Source organism: Anoplopoma fimbria, chromosome 23, assembly GCF_027596085.1.
Source record: "Anoplopoma fimbria isolate UVic2021 breed Golden Eagle Sablefish chromosome 23, Afim_UVic_2022, whole genome shotgun sequence".
Taxonomy (NCBI): domain Eukaryota; kingdom Metazoa; phylum Chordata; class Actinopteri; order Perciformes; family Anoplopomatidae; genus Anoplopoma; species Anoplopoma fimbria.
Window position 1 is genome coordinate 14281284 of NC_072471.1, and position 16026 is coordinate 14297309.

General features: G+C 39.7%; 2 protein-coding genes across 2 annotated transcripts; both read left to right on the forward strand.

The window, feature by feature from the left end:
• LOC129112844 (solute carrier organic anion transporter family member 1C1-like) lies at positions 1-8725 on the forward strand. The gene is made up of 14 exons (XM_054625080.1): positions 1-102; positions 1157-1298; positions 1453-1585; positions 1663-1787; positions 3232-3378; positions 4225-4323; positions 4571-4807; positions 4973-5137; positions 6056-6251; positions 6370-6535; positions 7017-7201; positions 7706-7770; positions 7942-8059; positions 8188-8725. Exons 1-14 carry the CDS (start codon positions 1-3, stop codon positions 8723-8725), a joined length of 2418 nt encoding a protein of 805 aa, XP_054481055.1.
• A 6079-nt stretch (positions 8726-14804) lies between these two features.
• Positions 14805-16026, forward strand: LOC129112801 (calcitonin gene-related peptide 2). Its single transcript, XM_054625034.1, has 3 exons — positions 14805-14884; positions 15606-15746; positions 15852-16026. Exons 1-3 carry the CDS (start codon positions 14805-14807, stop codon positions 16024-16026), a joined length of 396 nt encoding a protein of 131 aa, XP_054481009.1.

Consider the following 16026-nt stretch of genomic DNA (forward strand, 5'->3'; position numbering starts at 1 on the left):
ATGGAGGACTCAGTAAAAGACGGAGACAAGATGACCAGCCAGCAGGCTCTGTGTGACCCCGAACATGAGAGCAAAAAACGCTCTCGCATCTCCACTCTGAAAGTACTAAAGCTATCTGTATTCAACACTCCTCGGCTGGTTACTTGTAAATCTGTTCTTCCTTGTGGGTTAAAGTTCCTGCTGTTTATGCAGGAGATTAATAAATTCAGTTAAAAAGCCAAAAGGCAGCGTATTGGAGCTGGTGTTAGCACTGCCCCTTCACAGGCAGGGGTCAAACTTAAATAGTGCATAGATAATGGAAATGCTTAAATTGTGAGATGCACATCATTAGTACATCAGTTGTTGGTCAATTGAACTTTCGCTTTCCTCCAAAGTAGGTAGAATCAAGCCAAGAGCTGCTTACATGTTGCTTTCAAACATCTTGGCATTGACATTTCTACCCTACATCAGCATATCAACTTCAGTGTCAGCTTAGAGCTCAGCCTTGTCTGATTGCAGCACTACATCAGCATGTAAAGGTAATGGAGCAATTTCCCCAAAACACATCTATTCCACAATCTTGTCTAAGACTTTTTCCCATTGTTCCATAGCTCTGTCTGTAGATATTGGGCTAAAATAATTATGATTATCAGAATTATCACCAAATAAATCCTTACAATATAATGTAATATACCGAAAAAACACACCGTTTGGTAAAGCTGTATTGAAGATGTTATATAGAATTTAAAGCATGAAATTAAAAGGCTCTTAACAGCCTCATACATGAAATGCCATATATAACAGAAGATGTAGGAAAATTGCAGTTATGACAGATGGGAATTAATTCAGAAATAAAAGGAGCCCAGGGTGCCCACTCACAGAGAGTTAAAACATAAGACTGTGGAGGCTGCAATGGAGGAGGCAGAAACAGTTTAGCTTTTTAATTTGAAGATTATTGTCAAAGTGGCTATAATCAGTATTTATAGAACAATGTATCAAATGACAAGTTTAAACATGTTGCTGTTGTTGAATGTTGTTGACAGTTTTCTTTTATTTAATCATAGTAGATAAAGCATGAAGTGGTGGATATTTATCAGATAATTACAGAAAACCTTTCATTTAAAGTGTACAGGTTTTGTTTTTTGATGACTTATTTTTTCCCTCCTTGTTTTTCTAGTTGTTTATTATGGCGCTGTCCTTCGCCAGCTTCTCAAAGGCTCTGACGGGAACCTACATGAAGAGCTCCATCACTCAGATAGAGAGACGATTCGATCTCTCCAGCACTCACATTGGACTCATTGATGGCAGTTTTGAGATGGGTACGATCTATGTTTTTTTTATTTGACCTTAATCTTTTGTGCATCTGATCAGTTCTTACTTCATCTTCTTCTGTTTGACTCTATAGCTGAAGATTCTTTAAGTGTCTAAATATCTTTTTCCTCTGCGCTCTTGGTTTCTCTTTCTTGGAGGTAGGCAACTTGTTGTTTCTTGCTGTGGTCAGCTATTTTGGGGCCAAGCTACATCGGCCCAGACTCATAGCTGTGGGCTGTTTCCTCATGGCTGTAGGGGCCTTTCTCACCGGCCTCACACACTTCTTCATGGGAAGGTAAAAGCCAACAAGAGTCCGACTTTGAGAAAAGCTCCAAATGATTTTGTTTAATGTCTCATTGTGGTTTTTCACAGCTACAAGTACAACACGATCATTCAGGTTTTCCAGAATGACAGTGTGAACATCGCTGCCTGTGTGGATCCACTGAAATCAGAAGTACCTGAAATTCAGATCGAGCCCTCTGTGGAAGACAACAAAGGTAAGACTTTGGGCTATTTCTAATAAATTGCAGTTTATACATTGCACTTCTTTGTTGGAACACTAGATGTTGTTGCTATTATGAACAAAAACTTGACCTACATTGATTACTTGTTGATGAAAACATTTACAACAGAATGGAAGATAGCGACTGAGTGCTGATTAATTTCGGACATTTCGAAAGAATTAGTACTTTTTCACAGAAATCATGGGGAGTTGTGTTTGCTTCATTTGCAAAAAGACTCTGTTACGGTGATGAAAGAGTAGCCTATAATGTTAGAAGACTTTAAACATCCGTCACTTCTTACTGGCATGTTTTTTATTTTTGTCTAGAAACACTGATTTTCTCTGTGTATCTGGTTAAAAACTACACATTTACAATTGTTTGGTCCGTGACTTTTTGCAAATTTCAGTATACCGCCCACAAGCACTACAGTTTGGCCACCCCTGGTCCATACTGAAATATCTCAATGTCTGTACTTTGCCTGAAATGCTGCTATCGTGGCTGAATGACTACAAAGTCACATATCTATAACTAACTATAAAATGTGCACAACTTGCTGAAACTATAGGAGAAGTCTTCTCTATTGTCAGTGAACAAGAAAGCACACCCGTAGCATACACAAAGAGACTGCCTTAACATGAAACCTGGTTCAAAAACCCTGGCTTTCTTTCAACCATCCCTGGAATGCACTGATCCTGGTCTGACCTTCAAGCCACTCACCTCCCGTGCTGTCTACATACTACACATAGAAGCTGGAAGTCTGTATGTGTACTGCAGAGCAAGCCAACAAGAGCTGAAAGATGGGAAGAGAAAAGAGACAGAAAAATCAGGTCTTATAGCATCACTGCAAGGCAGATATCTGTAATATTAATGCTAATAAATTTGGCTTGGACACATATCTGCTTATGTATTCTTCAGTGCTTCTATTGTGGAATAATCTATTCTATTCATTCTCTTTCATAATAACACGTCATCCGCCCACAGAATGCAATGTATTGATCCTGTTCAGACACTCTGATGAGATGAATTTAGAGAGAAACGAAATGTGGAAGTCACATACAATGCAGTGGTATGCAAGCTTCATGCCGCATCCTATTACCTTGATATTGAATCAGCATCACATTGTATTCATACATCTGGTTTGAGACTTTATTTTCTCTTTTTCATTTACTTATAAATGGGAGTTTTGACACACATGCACCAAAGTCTTCTTTAAGAAACACAATTATCAATAGAATCTGTGAACAATGCTGTCACACACACAAACACACACAAACACGCATGCACACATGTGGAGGTTTTAACTATGATTTTAAACATATTATAATTATAATGTTTAACAATATATCAGAGATAGTATAAAGCAGTGTCCATGACAATAGCTGTTTATCAGATATTTGCAACAAAATCATGCTTTCCTATTGTGTGTGTCTTTATGGAGCCTGTGTGAGAGAATCTGGTTCCAACATGTGGATCTATGTGTTCCTGGGGAACGCTCTGCGAGGGATCGGAGAAACCCCGGTCACACCTTTGGGCATTTCTTACATCGACGACTTTGCTAAAGCGGAAAATTCACCCTTCTACATAGGTAAGATATCTTTGCTCATTTTAAAGGGTTCAAATGTCATAAATTGTGTAAACAAATTGACCATAGACGCACTATAAGAAGCAGTCGAGTCAGTGTTTAATCACCCATTGGTTTGTGGTCTATGTTTTTGAACCCTCGAATTTGTCATTTTGGCCATCCCAAACGTTTTTTTCTTGTTATTTTAGTTTTTTGCAACCAAAAGTGACACAAGAGGGTGGAGCTGAGCATGACTGAATACTGAATGAGACATTTGTGTTAATGTTAATGTTAAAATTGACTTTTCTAAACTGAAAACACACTGTGAGAGCCTTAAAGTTGTAAGACGAAAACAAAGACAACTCCCAGACTGGACAAAATTGTGTAAGCAAAATGTCATTCAAAAGGTAATCACGCCCTAAACCATACTCTAATTTATTGTCTATTTTAAATGGGACCATCATTTATGTGAACAACATCATGTTGTGTCATCAAAGACTTGAGACTGACTGAGACCATAAACTGTTCTTTACAATGTTTACTGAGAATCAAGTGAGAAGTAATGTCATTTTCTCATAGACTTCCATACAATCAAACTTCCTTTTGCCACTAGAGGAGTCGCCCCCTGATGGCCATTAGAAAGAATGCAGGTTTCACTTTGGCTTCAATTTTCAGAACTGGAGGTTGCTGTCTGCAACTGACACATTTTGTTAAAACGTACTCATAGAATAAAGGTATTGTCTGGTCAAGTTTATCCTGGTCTTCTTAACTCTAACCATATCTATTCCAAATGGAGTTCTCTTAAAAGTCCTATTTTTCCCGACCACATTGTCCAAAATGTAAATCTACCTATTGGCTTGTGATTTGCAGCTTGTCTCCAGACCATCACTCTCCTGGGCCCCATGTTTGGTTTCCTCCTGGGCTCCTATTGTGCCAGACTATATGTTGACATTGGATATGTGGATATCGGTAAGTGTAATGTGTTTGTATTGCAAGACATATGTATCATCATCAGTTAGGGTTAGTCTTCACTCTAAAAGTGAGCACTAAAACTGAAACGCACTTTATGTAGACAGGCAAATCTGGTGTCCACTTAAGTAACTTTACACAAAGGAAGTGACAGGTTAAAATTCCAAATAAAAGTTAAAAATGAAACACACATCAAGCTTCCTGCTCCTGCTTTGAACTCACTCGAATGCTCTTTTCTGGCATCAAGAAAGTGTGACCATCACTCCTAAAGACGCCCGCTGGGTGGGCGCCTGGTGGATGGGCTTCATGGTGTCCTCCGCCCTCCTCCTCCTCTCCAGCATTCCCTTCTGGTTCCTGCCCCGCTCGCTGCCAAAGCAGGGGGGAGACAAGGGCAAGCCAACTCCCACCTGTGACACCCTAGATGGGACAATGGAGGATGTTCCCAACAACAGTCACAACCTCAAGCTGACTGACATTGCCAAAGGTTGAGACAATCCTCTTCCTCCTCCCATAACAGGACATTGATTACACTGCATTTCTAGTTAAATTGATATATAAAGTACAGATTTGGTATTTTATTTAATTACAGCATGGGTGCAGGTTTATTGGCATTGCTTGTAGCGTATTTTTACTGGATGTCCTTCCACAGGGTTTCTTCCCTCACTGAAGCGCCTGTTGGGAACTCCTGCCTACTTCCTGCTCCTTTGTGGGAGCATCCTGAAGTTCAACTCCTTCATCGGCCTGTTCACCTTTAAAGCCAAATACATGGAACAACAGTTTGGCCAGTCTGCATCCAGAGCAAACTTCCTCATAGGTAAAAAAAACAAAAAAAGATTTATTTATTATAATTAAATTATAAATGTAGTATAACAGTAGCAAAAGGGGACAAGGGTCATAAAGTCAGAATATTGTCTCAAAACTTCCAGGTGCACAATAATATCTATCATAAGTAAAGCAAAATAAGCAACCTTAAACTACTTGGCATGTAGACCAATTCAGGAATGAATAGAGCAAGAGAGCATTTTATTGGTTATGAATTCAAGCCTTCGATTTGGAATTGTAGACGTTTTGAAAGATTTTTTTTGTCTTTTTTGCTTAGAGTTTACGTTACATCATATGTCATCATGTCTCTTAGCTAAATGTTGAGCTTGAGCCACAAATCAGTTCGCATAAAGACTGGAAATAGAGACAGCTAGCTTGTCTTTTTTACATTTATAGTTTTGTCCAAACTAAATATAGCCTGCTGTGTTAATCAGTGAGCTTCAGAGGTGCTGTTAATTGTTAATTGTTTATTTACCTTTGGACAGAGCCAAGCTAGCTGTTTAAAGTCTTTATGCTAATCTAAGCCAACTGTCTCCAGCTTCTTCTTATTAAGCTTACAGACATGAGAGTGGAATTATTCTGCTCATGCAGCTATCAGAAAGAAAGCAAAGTGTATTTACTCATTTTATTCTTCTTTTTCAAAATATTTATGATTGAAATTTTCACATTTCAATAAAACTGCAGCGTTCTGCATTCTGAAAGAAAGTTACAAAATAATCATTGTTTTATGATTTGACAGTTTCAGATGAAGTTGAAAGGGTTCAAACGGTCCACTGGGCCCTTCTGCTCAAAGATTAAACTAAAAAAACTCAAAACTCAAAACTCAAAATGTCATAGGGTGTCTGATAGTGAGAGACTTCCCGTAAAAGGGGCCTTCCAGTGTCCAGACCCCCTCGTGTTTTGCTTCTAGGTGTGTTGAACCTGCCAGCGGTGGCGATGGGGATCTTCCTGGGAGGTCTGCTGATGAAGAGGTATAAACTGAGCCTGGTGTCAGGAGCTCAACTCTCTTTTGCCACATCCTTCATGGCATACCTCCTCCTGCTGCTGCAGTTTGGAACCAAGTGTGATAACATCCCCATGGCTGGGCTCACCATCTCATACAATGGGTCAGTGCTGAGGGTATTATGAAGATGACCACAGCTTTAACAAATTGAACTAATTTAACTAGAGAATCTATTTTTACAACCTCAAAATAAAATAAAATAGATCCTCTTTGCACTGCAGGACACAGAGTATATCAACCGACAGAGATATGCTCTTCTCTGAGTGTAACAGAGACTGCTCGTGTTCAGCAGAGGAGTGGGACCCTGTGTGCTCAGACAGCGGCATCACCTACATCTCTCCATGTATGGCTGGCTGCCTCAGCTCCAGTGGATACGGCAAGAACACAGTAGGACTGCACACGGGGATGCACAAACATACAGTGTTGACAGAAAGAGTAGCTCTTTAGGAATTCTGTTTAAGAATTTCAAAATGATCACCCTTAAAAAGCATTTGAGACATTAGATTAGACGTGTTTATCAGAAGTACCATGTAGCCCTCAAACCCTCATTTGAAAGAAACACAAAGAACATATACTTGAACTAGAATAGATAAAAAACGTATACAAATATATATAATATATATTATATATATTATAAATCCTTTAATACATACAGTTACAGTTTATACCTAGAGAGTTTACCTATAATAACAAGGTCTTTATTAGGAGCTTTCATCTTACTGTTTTCATTCACTATATTTACCACAGTTAGCCAAAGTCATTCAACTGCTACTTTATTGCCAAGTTCTCTGAATTATAAATATGTGATTCTTCACTCCATTTCCAGTAAGTCTTCCAGCTAACATTGCAGTTTCTCTCTTTTGACCAGATCTTCCACAACTGTAGCTGTGTGTCCGCCTCCTACCCGGCAGGCAGCAGCACGTCTGTGAGGCTGGGCCAGTGTCCTCATGCCAAGGACTGCAGCCGTAGTTTCACCTCCTACATGGCTGTATCTGTTCTCAGCTCCTTCATCAACTCTCTGGGAGCCACACCTGGCTACATGGTCATCATAAGGTCTGTGTGCCCAAGAAGGAACCAGCGACAACTGGGAATATATGTGCTATATGATGTTTATCATTCTTTAGATCTGTGTCCAAGCGAGACTTGAGTGACTATCCTTTTCCTAAGGTTATTAAAAATTAAATATGTAATGTCTCCAGTCACTCATATGCATTTTAAACTAATTGTTCAACATTTATGAATACGCTTATTTGTTGTCTTGCCCAGGGTTAGATGAGAACATTGACAGCACTCTCATGTCTGTGTGGTAAATATGAAGCGACAGCCAACAGAAGGTTAGCTTAGTTTAGCATAAAGACTTGAAACATGCTTGGAGCCAGGCTAGCTGTTGCAAGTCTTTGTCCTTGGAATAACTTTATATTATGCGTACAGACATGAAAGTGGTATCTATCTTCTCATCTAACTCTCAGCAAAACATTTTATTTAAAGACACTGCCTGTTCGCAACTTTCTAGAAAAAGATCTATACAAATGACCCAGTGTTGATTTGTAATTACAGATGCATCTCACCAGATCTCAAATCCCTTGCGCTAGGTATCCAGACCTTGGTAACTAGGACTCTTGGTGAGCTTCTTTACTTTCAGTTTCAAGCCCAATTTTTGTTGGACTTGTTGTATAAACCATCTTCCAATTGGCCTAGTTTCTGATAGATCCCAAAATATGATTGACTGTTACAATATTTCTCTCCATTGCAATATTGTAACAGCACATATTTGGGTGATGCCTTGTCTGCAGGTGGACTTCCTGCACCGGTGTATTTCGGAGCCCTGATTGATTCGACTTGCCTGAAGTGGTCTATCAAGAAGTGTGGAGGCAGGGGGGCATGTCGCATGTATGACGCTGATATGTACAGGTACGCTTTCCACTGCAAATGTGAAAATATAAATTTTCTAAAATTGTTTCTCCACCACTATAGACACCGTAGCAATAAAGATGTCCTCCCTTTATTATCCTCTGTCCATCTTTTGTCTCTACTTTCAGGATTATCTTCCTGGGTCTGATCACTTGTCTCAGTGGTTCCTCGTATTTCTTCATCATTGCCGTCATCGTCCTCCTCAGACGACAATTTCGTAAGCCAGAGCGGGATACACAGACGCAAAAAACAAAAGCTTCAAAGGAAATTGAACTTCGAACCAAATCAAAACCCACTGAGGACAAGCCCGGCCCCCCTCAAACTCCCAAAGCGCCTCATGCTCCCAAAGTTTTGGCAAGGATCGCAACAGAACTGGAGGATGGAGCTGAAGTTCACAGAACAGAGCAGCTCCCCGAAGATGGCAGACACAACTCCTCAAATAGCACCCAGGAGACACCACAGCTCAAATCCCTGACAGAGACCACTGTTGAGTTCACTCCTCCTCCAAGTGAGGAAGCAAAGATAGAGATAGACGGGCTGAAGTCAGTGGACGAAGTATCCGATGAGACGGATGCACAGGTGGAAAAAGAGGACCATCTCACAGCTGACAAAGAGTTAGAGGAAGAGACAACACACAGCAAAGAAACTGACGGCACACAAAACTGAGATGTCCACCAATGTGGTCTCAACCAAGACCACCTGGGACTCTTATAGAAATGTAAATGTGAAAGTCACATTTACTTTGATTGTCAAGAGGGAAGGCTTTTTCCCAAGAGCTATAGCATGCTCAATGCTAAAAGTGTTGTTCTCCTCTTTTATTACAGTGAAGAGCTGTTAAATTACACTTAGTCCAAAAGAGAAAATAGGCTACCAGCATTCTAATTTTCACAGCTCTAGAAACTAAGTAGGAATTTAGTAAGTACAGTACAGGGTATAAAAATGGCACTTGATGTGCACATTGACCAACAATTCAAAATATTAACTTGTGACTCATACATGAAATACACAGCAGCCCAGCATGCCAAGGCTGAAAAACATTATGACGTAAACCTTACGGCCAAGCGCCATTTTTTATGTCAATGAATCATTCCCTGAAAGTGTGTTATTATTGTCACATAAAATTTTGATCTGATGTGCAGTCTCAAGAACTTTGTGTTAACACAATGTCATGCTGTGGACACAAACAATGTGAAAATGATGTTCCTTCCTCACAGGTGTCTTATGTGCTTAAAGTGCAAATTGATTTTTAAACGTACGTCATTATTAATTAAACCTGCAGTGATTAATTTTTTGGCGACTTGGGGGTAACGCAACAGGCTGTAAATGACATACTGACACCTTTACCTTATATATTTGAAGGGCAAACATGATAGAAAAATTGTGGCAGCATTATTTTTCATTTGGAGTTGTGTTGTTGGCCACCTGGTGAATGTAATAATTCTGGTTTTGCTCGCCAACAAATCCTGAGAGAAATATTTGCTAATTTAGCGGAAAAATCCCCGCTATGTTCACCAGCTAGTCTCTAACCGTTTGTTCTGTTTGGCTTTGGACTGGTAGAAGTGTGCAGTTGGTGTATTCTAATTTTTTCCCCCATAATGCCTGCTGCAAATGGAAATGATGACGATGAGAGCCGTGAGAGTGAATGAAAACATTCAAATTGCAGGCTGTATAGCCAAAACAATTAATTAAAAGATGCTATAAAGCAACGTAGAACTTAGGTGAACTGCAGAGTTAGGTGCTTATTCTGGGTGTGTTTGTAGAGTTTAGATAAAAGTTAGGATTTGTTTGTCTCCTGTCTTAAATCAGTTGCACTAAAATGTTTACAGAATTAAGGCTCACTTTAATTTATTTCTCTTTGAATGTTTTCTCTAAACAACTACTGTTGAATTAGAGAACTACGATTCAACAATAATGAATAGGAAACTCGCTGGGGGCCTAACTGCATCACCGGCGTATTGTTCAAAAACATTAAAAGTGGTATAATTAGGCTGGAGGAAACAATCGAGCAATATTAGTCAGACAAAACAACAAACCACTAGCATTCCTGACCGAGGAGTCATTCATTTGTTTTCCCAGTACAGGTAGGTGTCGATGACGTTAACTGTATATTTGAGTCTGTAGATGCATCATGCTAGCAAGAGATGACACACACACACACACACACACACACACACACACACACACACACACACACACACACACACACACACACACACACACACACACACACACACACACACACACACACACACACACACACACACACACACACAATACAGGCTGTTATTCCACCAAGATCTCTGTGACTGTGAGTTGGAGTTTGTAGATACTGCACATACTAAGTATCTGTCATTTAAGTAGTTCATCATGCAATAGATGTCCCCAGTTAACAATAATGAACATGAACTGTCATCCTCAGAGGCCACGCCACCGTTACCTTTACTGTCACTGGCTACTTATCTACTAATCACTCCCCAGTGACCCTTGATCCCTCTCATGTCCATCGCTGGATGAATACTAATAAAGCCGTACTGAGCATGTGTATTGGAGCCTCCAAGCCTGAATCTCTGCAGTGAATGTAAAAAATGGAAACAAAGCTGCTCTATAGAGGAAATAAGAGTTGACTTAGAAGAATGTGTGATACCTTAAAGATCACTCAGCTTTCTGTAAACTTAGGGTTAGTTGAGTTTTAGTGGCTTAATGTCTGTGACAGGAGCAGGAAATTGAGCCTTTGTAACATATTGCTCCTCAGAATACCAAAGCAATCCAGGAAACAAGGAAACAGAACCATACAAAAGACGTTTCCCCAGACTGCTTACAAAAATAGACTTAAAATCCTACATACCAACCTATTTCTTCAATCTCTCCCTTTCTCTGCTTTTTCTGTCCTGTCTTTCCTTCCATCGTGTCCTTTCTTTCGAGATTGTGCATATTAACCTTTCTTAACACCCTGCTCATATCCACTAGAGTAGTTAAATATTTAATAGGTTATTTACATATTAAATCAAATAATTATTATTTATTTATTTAGCCAATGTTTGCCAATGACACCGGATATAATCGCATTAACAAAATCAGTTGTACAGTACATAGCCAGACTATCATTTTGAAGTAGTTACATTGTTTGTTATATGTGCTGCAGAAATCTGCATGCAAATAACAAATATGAGTTGAATAACTTAAGTTATAAGCTTATACTATACATGCAAACGACATTATCCATGTAAAAGTAGAGAAATATGAAAAATATCCTGTCCCTCTCTCTCTCTGTCTGTAGTTACTGCAGGTTTTCTTGGGCAGTTTACAGGAAACATAAGGAGGTGTTCATTGGACCTCTGTGGGTTTTAGGGGTGTTAAATGTCCATTAGAACTGCACTTTATCTCTCTCAATGGTGCGGTGAAAACCCCCAGCACTTACCAGCAGCCTGCAGCCTGTGGTGGCATCTCCTCACTGAGGCTGTGGGATGAACATCAGACACATGGTCAAGGTAGTCATTTTAAATGTAATATTCTCACATTCTCTGATAATTGCATTTTTATGACTGCTCCTACAGTAGACTATCCAACATTCATTTTTATTTATTTAATCAAAACAAAGCCCTGTTTCAGTTGAAAGCAAATCCGCTCCCATGTAGCAAAGGATTTGGTTTTAAGGCTAAAGATCTAGCAGAAAATGAGATTTGAAGACTATGTAAACCATTTTTGTCAGCAGAGGGGTCTTATACGAGCACACAATTTCTGATTAAGCTACAGCAGATTTTTTTTATGACTGCTTTGAAGTGGGCGTGGCTTAGCTAGTAAAAGTTGATGTCCATGCACCAATCAGAGTTTAGTAACATTGTTGACAGTTGTGAAATTTTCATTGAAAAGACTTATTTTCCACCGTGCTCATGGTGGAAATTTAAAAGAAGGAAAACTGGATGGAGCAGAGACAAGCAGCACCAAGCAGACGCTGGCATAGACAAGTCTGTCCTTCTTTTCACCCCAACATCTCTACTGTCTACCTGGTTTTTCTTCTCCAAATGTTGCAGGGTTCCTCCTCGTCCTTTTGCGCCATACGCAGTCAGTATGTGTGGATGCCGCTCGCTGCAGGACTGCGTGTAAATATGATATAATGCACAAACCTTTACATTTTTGGAAAGGTCTAGAGAGATAGGAGTCAGTGAACTTATACATTTGCGTGAGCTGAGACTTAAAGACCACCTTACACCAAAAGATTGAAGCCACGGGGAACCCTCCACCACTATTGAAAAACTTTCATGATGTTATTCCGACATTGGAAATTTGTTTGTGACAGTGATAAGTTATTTGGTATAAAGTGGACGTTAGTCATACATTTTTTAACATAAATTATTTCACCTGTAAATCTTTGGCCACAAGGGGGCAGTAGTGACACCTATTACCTATTTAAACATCCAAAAGACACAGCATCATTAAAATTAATTTGGAGTCGTGTTTCTGACAAAATGACAATTGTAAATCCAATATTCACCCTGTTTTAACTCGATCTATGGTAATCGACAACTTTTGAAGAACGTATCTGGTTTTTTAAAGGTTAAATGCTCCAAGAAGTTTACCAGATAGTTTTTAATCTTCTGTGCAGGCAGTGTACAGTCAGTTTTAAGAGCTTTCTCACCAAAAAACAAAAACAAAGATGAGAGCGGTAAGTCAACAAAAAGAGTAAAGGGGAAGACCATAAAACCAAAACATTTAGCTGGAAGATGCTAAAATGCTACATAGAGCTGAGGGAAACTGCAGGGCTGGTTGATAATAATCTACGGGTACCAGAAACACCATTCACATTGATCCATTGTTGATATAAAACATTGCATAAGAAAAAGCAGCTTCAAAGTTACAGAGAAATACTTAAGATTTGAAACTAAGTTTGCAGAAACTTTTGCAAAGACAGGTGATTGCTGATGTAATTGCTAACTAGTCAGATTTCCAGGTCACGTGCGTCAAGTGCTACTCATAGGTTTTAGCATCACTTCACTAATTAGTACTTCTTCAGTTGTTTATGACGTGTCCCGTCAAAATAATGAGACACCATTCATTATTAACCATAATTAATCTTCACATTTATAATTCATCGTCGATGAAGCCCATAGGGAGGCGGAGGCAGGGCCAGAGTTTGGTGACCTAAAACTTGATTACATGTCTCAAGATAAATGGGAAGACAACTTTCCTGTCCCTGGTGTCGGTTTATGGTGGGTCAGTCCCATCACGGAGGCTAATGACAATGATGACGAAGGTGATGATGAGGATGGTGACGTACGAAGACGTGTGTGTACAGATAATTTGCATTTTTCTGCATGTGCAGAGGTTTGAGAGTGTACATTAAGGTACAGCTGAGTGTGTGTATGGCGTATATATAAGAACCCTGTTGGATCCCGACACCCCCGTGCACCCCCCACCCACCCCCACCTTCGTCCACCCCATTCTGTAAATGAAAATGCAGGGCTATATTTGGACAGAGCTGATGTCACAAGTGGTTTGAGGGATGAGCCTATAACTGTTGGAGTCGGTTTGTGTGACAGTCTGACAAACCCTGGAGTGCTCTAGTGACTGGGATCTGCTGGCTACTGACTGACACAACAGAAAGTAAGTACTCTTACTTACTAGTAGATTAGTACACTTACTTACTGAAAGGGCTTAGTTTGTCTTTTATACAGGACCTGTGGCTGAGTCTAATTCTTGAGGATATATACAGAGAGGGTGCTACAGGAAATTAATAATAATTTTCTTGTTGGCTAGAATAGGATATTTTGCTAAATCTTTACTTGTTTTTCAGATATTTTTTAATCCTTTGTGTCAAATTAACTTTACATTTTTAATTGAAGATTGAAATGATTTGGTGTTAAGAAACCAAATATGTCTTTTTGCATTAAAGGGAATTGTGCATACAATGATTCAGACAAAAATGGGATTTTCTATTTTGATGTAAGGAGGTCTCAGAAGCAATCAAACATAAATAGGAATATGGGTTTTACTCAGAAGTGTGAGGTACAGAAGCTTTAAAAGCACACATTATGTACACATTGTATTTATGTGTGTGTGTATATGTGTGTATAATGTATCTAGCGCTGAAATAATCAAGAGACAGAATAAAAAAACATATTTTATAACCAGTGTGTCATTTTTCAAGCAGGTGGCTGTATTAGCAATAGTATCTGGTGCTTTTCTTTTACTTATGTGATAAAACATTTAATATATTGGGGTTTTGGACTGAAGCTCACAAGAAACAAGGATTTTTAAGACATCACTGGAACGTTTGAGAAATTGTGAAGGGGATTTTTTTTTATATTAACTAACTAATTGAAAAAAAAAGATTAATTGTTAGTTGGTAGATGCAAACCTATTTCCTACAGGAAACAAATGAATAATCATAACATAAGTGTTGAACTGGTTAGTGCTTGGTTATTGCCGGTGTAATATTGTTACTGAAGCATTGAGCACAGCTTTAAATTAGACTATATGTGAATTATACATTTTTTTGTTTATTCTCATAATGGTAAATCTAATTCCGAATTTACAATGAAATGACACACTTTCATGTATTTCAAATTCAGACCTTATGTACTGATAATGTACATACATTGGTAAATGTCTGTGCTGTCTTTTGGCAAGGTCAAATAATTACAACTAATATTGCATGCAAATGTTGCATTCTGGATTGCCCTAAACCTCCCTAACAATAAATCATACTTTGTTGTATCTTTGTTGATCCAGTTAATCGCCCTACACAATGTATCACCTGAGGGTGCCTGTGCTTCTCCTCATGCTGCTTGTGTTGCTGCGCTGCGTCACCCCTGCCCCGAGCTACAGGTAAGTGTACACATTACATTACATTACAGTCATTTAGCAGACGCTTTTATCCAAAGCGACTTACAGTATATTACATATCATTCACCCATTCACACACTGATGACAGGCTACCATGCAAGGTGCCACCATCAGACTCTAACTAACATTCATGCAACTTCCAGTCCACACCGATGGCAAGCCTTCGGGAGCAACTTGGGGTTAAGTGTCTTGCCCAAGGACACATCGACTGCCGAAGCCGGGTATCGAACCACCGACCCTCTGATTGGAGAACTACCTTGCTCTCCACTACGCCACAGCCGCCCTTGTACACACTACAAGCAGAGCACTGAGCTCTTTTGGCTAAACGACTTGTAAAATAAAAATGTAGTAGTCTAACATAAGGGGCAGAGTTTAAACAGTGGCAAGCAATTCAATTGTGCATGTTTCAATTTCCTGAAATGTGGATTGTATCAGATCTGAGGTCAGCAGACAAGCAGCTGAGTATTATGGAAATTGTGTAACAAGTAGGACTGTAATGTTCTGTGTGAGGAGCAGCAGCGCATTGATAACTCTGGAGGTGGAAGCCAATTGTGCTTTTAGTGGGAAAGTGCTTCATTGTGCAACTCATGTGGAGCTAAGTGCCCACTTTGTCTTCTTTCTCCCGGGACTAGTTGATGTTTTGAAGAGGGTATAATCAGCTATCAGTGTGAAACGATTTGGACCTTCTCCATTTCTGACTCAGGTACTTCAGTCCCGGCTCATCCAGCGAGATGGAAAGTGGTCTCCCAGACAGTGACGGCTGGTTGGCTCCTGGGTTAATCTCCAACCCTTTCCTCGACCTCGTGGGTACACGACCGCAGAGGGGGCTCACAGCGATGAACAGGTAAAGGCATTTACTGGAACCGGCAGCTGTATTAAATCCTCATTACTCCTCTCTTAAATCCTCTCTTTCTGTACTTTACTGTACTTTCTGTTATACCTACCCCAGCCACCACATAGAGAAAAGAAAGTGCAACACAGCCACCTGCGTCACCCAAAGGCTAGCAGACTTCCTGGTCCGCTCCAGTAACACTATAGGTACCGTCTACGCACCCACCAATGTGGGATCCTCCACCTACGGCAAGAGGGACCTACTGCAGCCTCCCATCTTCCTGCCTCTCTAG

What these genes read in the sequence shown, in the direction of transcription:
- LOC129112844 (XM_054625080.1), top strand. Translation starts at nt 1, where the DNA reads ATGGAGGACTCAGTAAAAGACGGAGACAAGATGACCAGCCAGCAGGCT. An exon ending in CTCGCATCTCCACTCTGAAA is followed by an intron (nt 103 to 1,156) that starts GTACTAAAGCTA and finishes TTGTTTTTCTAG; the next exon opens with TTGTTTATTATGGCGCTGTC. An exon ending in CTCTGTGGAAGACAACAAAG is followed by an intron (nt 1,788 to 3,231) that starts GTAAGACTTTGG and finishes GTCTTTATGGAG; the next exon opens with CCTGTGTGAGAGAATCTGGT.
- LOC129112801 (XM_054625034.1), top strand. Translation starts at nt 14,805, where the DNA reads ATGTATCACCTGAGGGTGCCTGTGCTTCTCCTCATGCTGCTTGTGTTG. An exon ending in ACCCCTGCCCCGAGCTACAG is followed by an intron (nt 14,885 to 15,605) that starts GTAAGTGTACAC and finishes TTTCTGACTCAG; the next exon opens with GTACTTCAGTCCCGGCTCAT. An exon ending in GGGCTCACAGCGATGAACAG is followed by an intron (nt 15,747 to 15,851) that starts GTAAAGGCATTT and finishes TACCTACCCCAG; the next exon opens with CCACCACATAGAGAAAAGAA.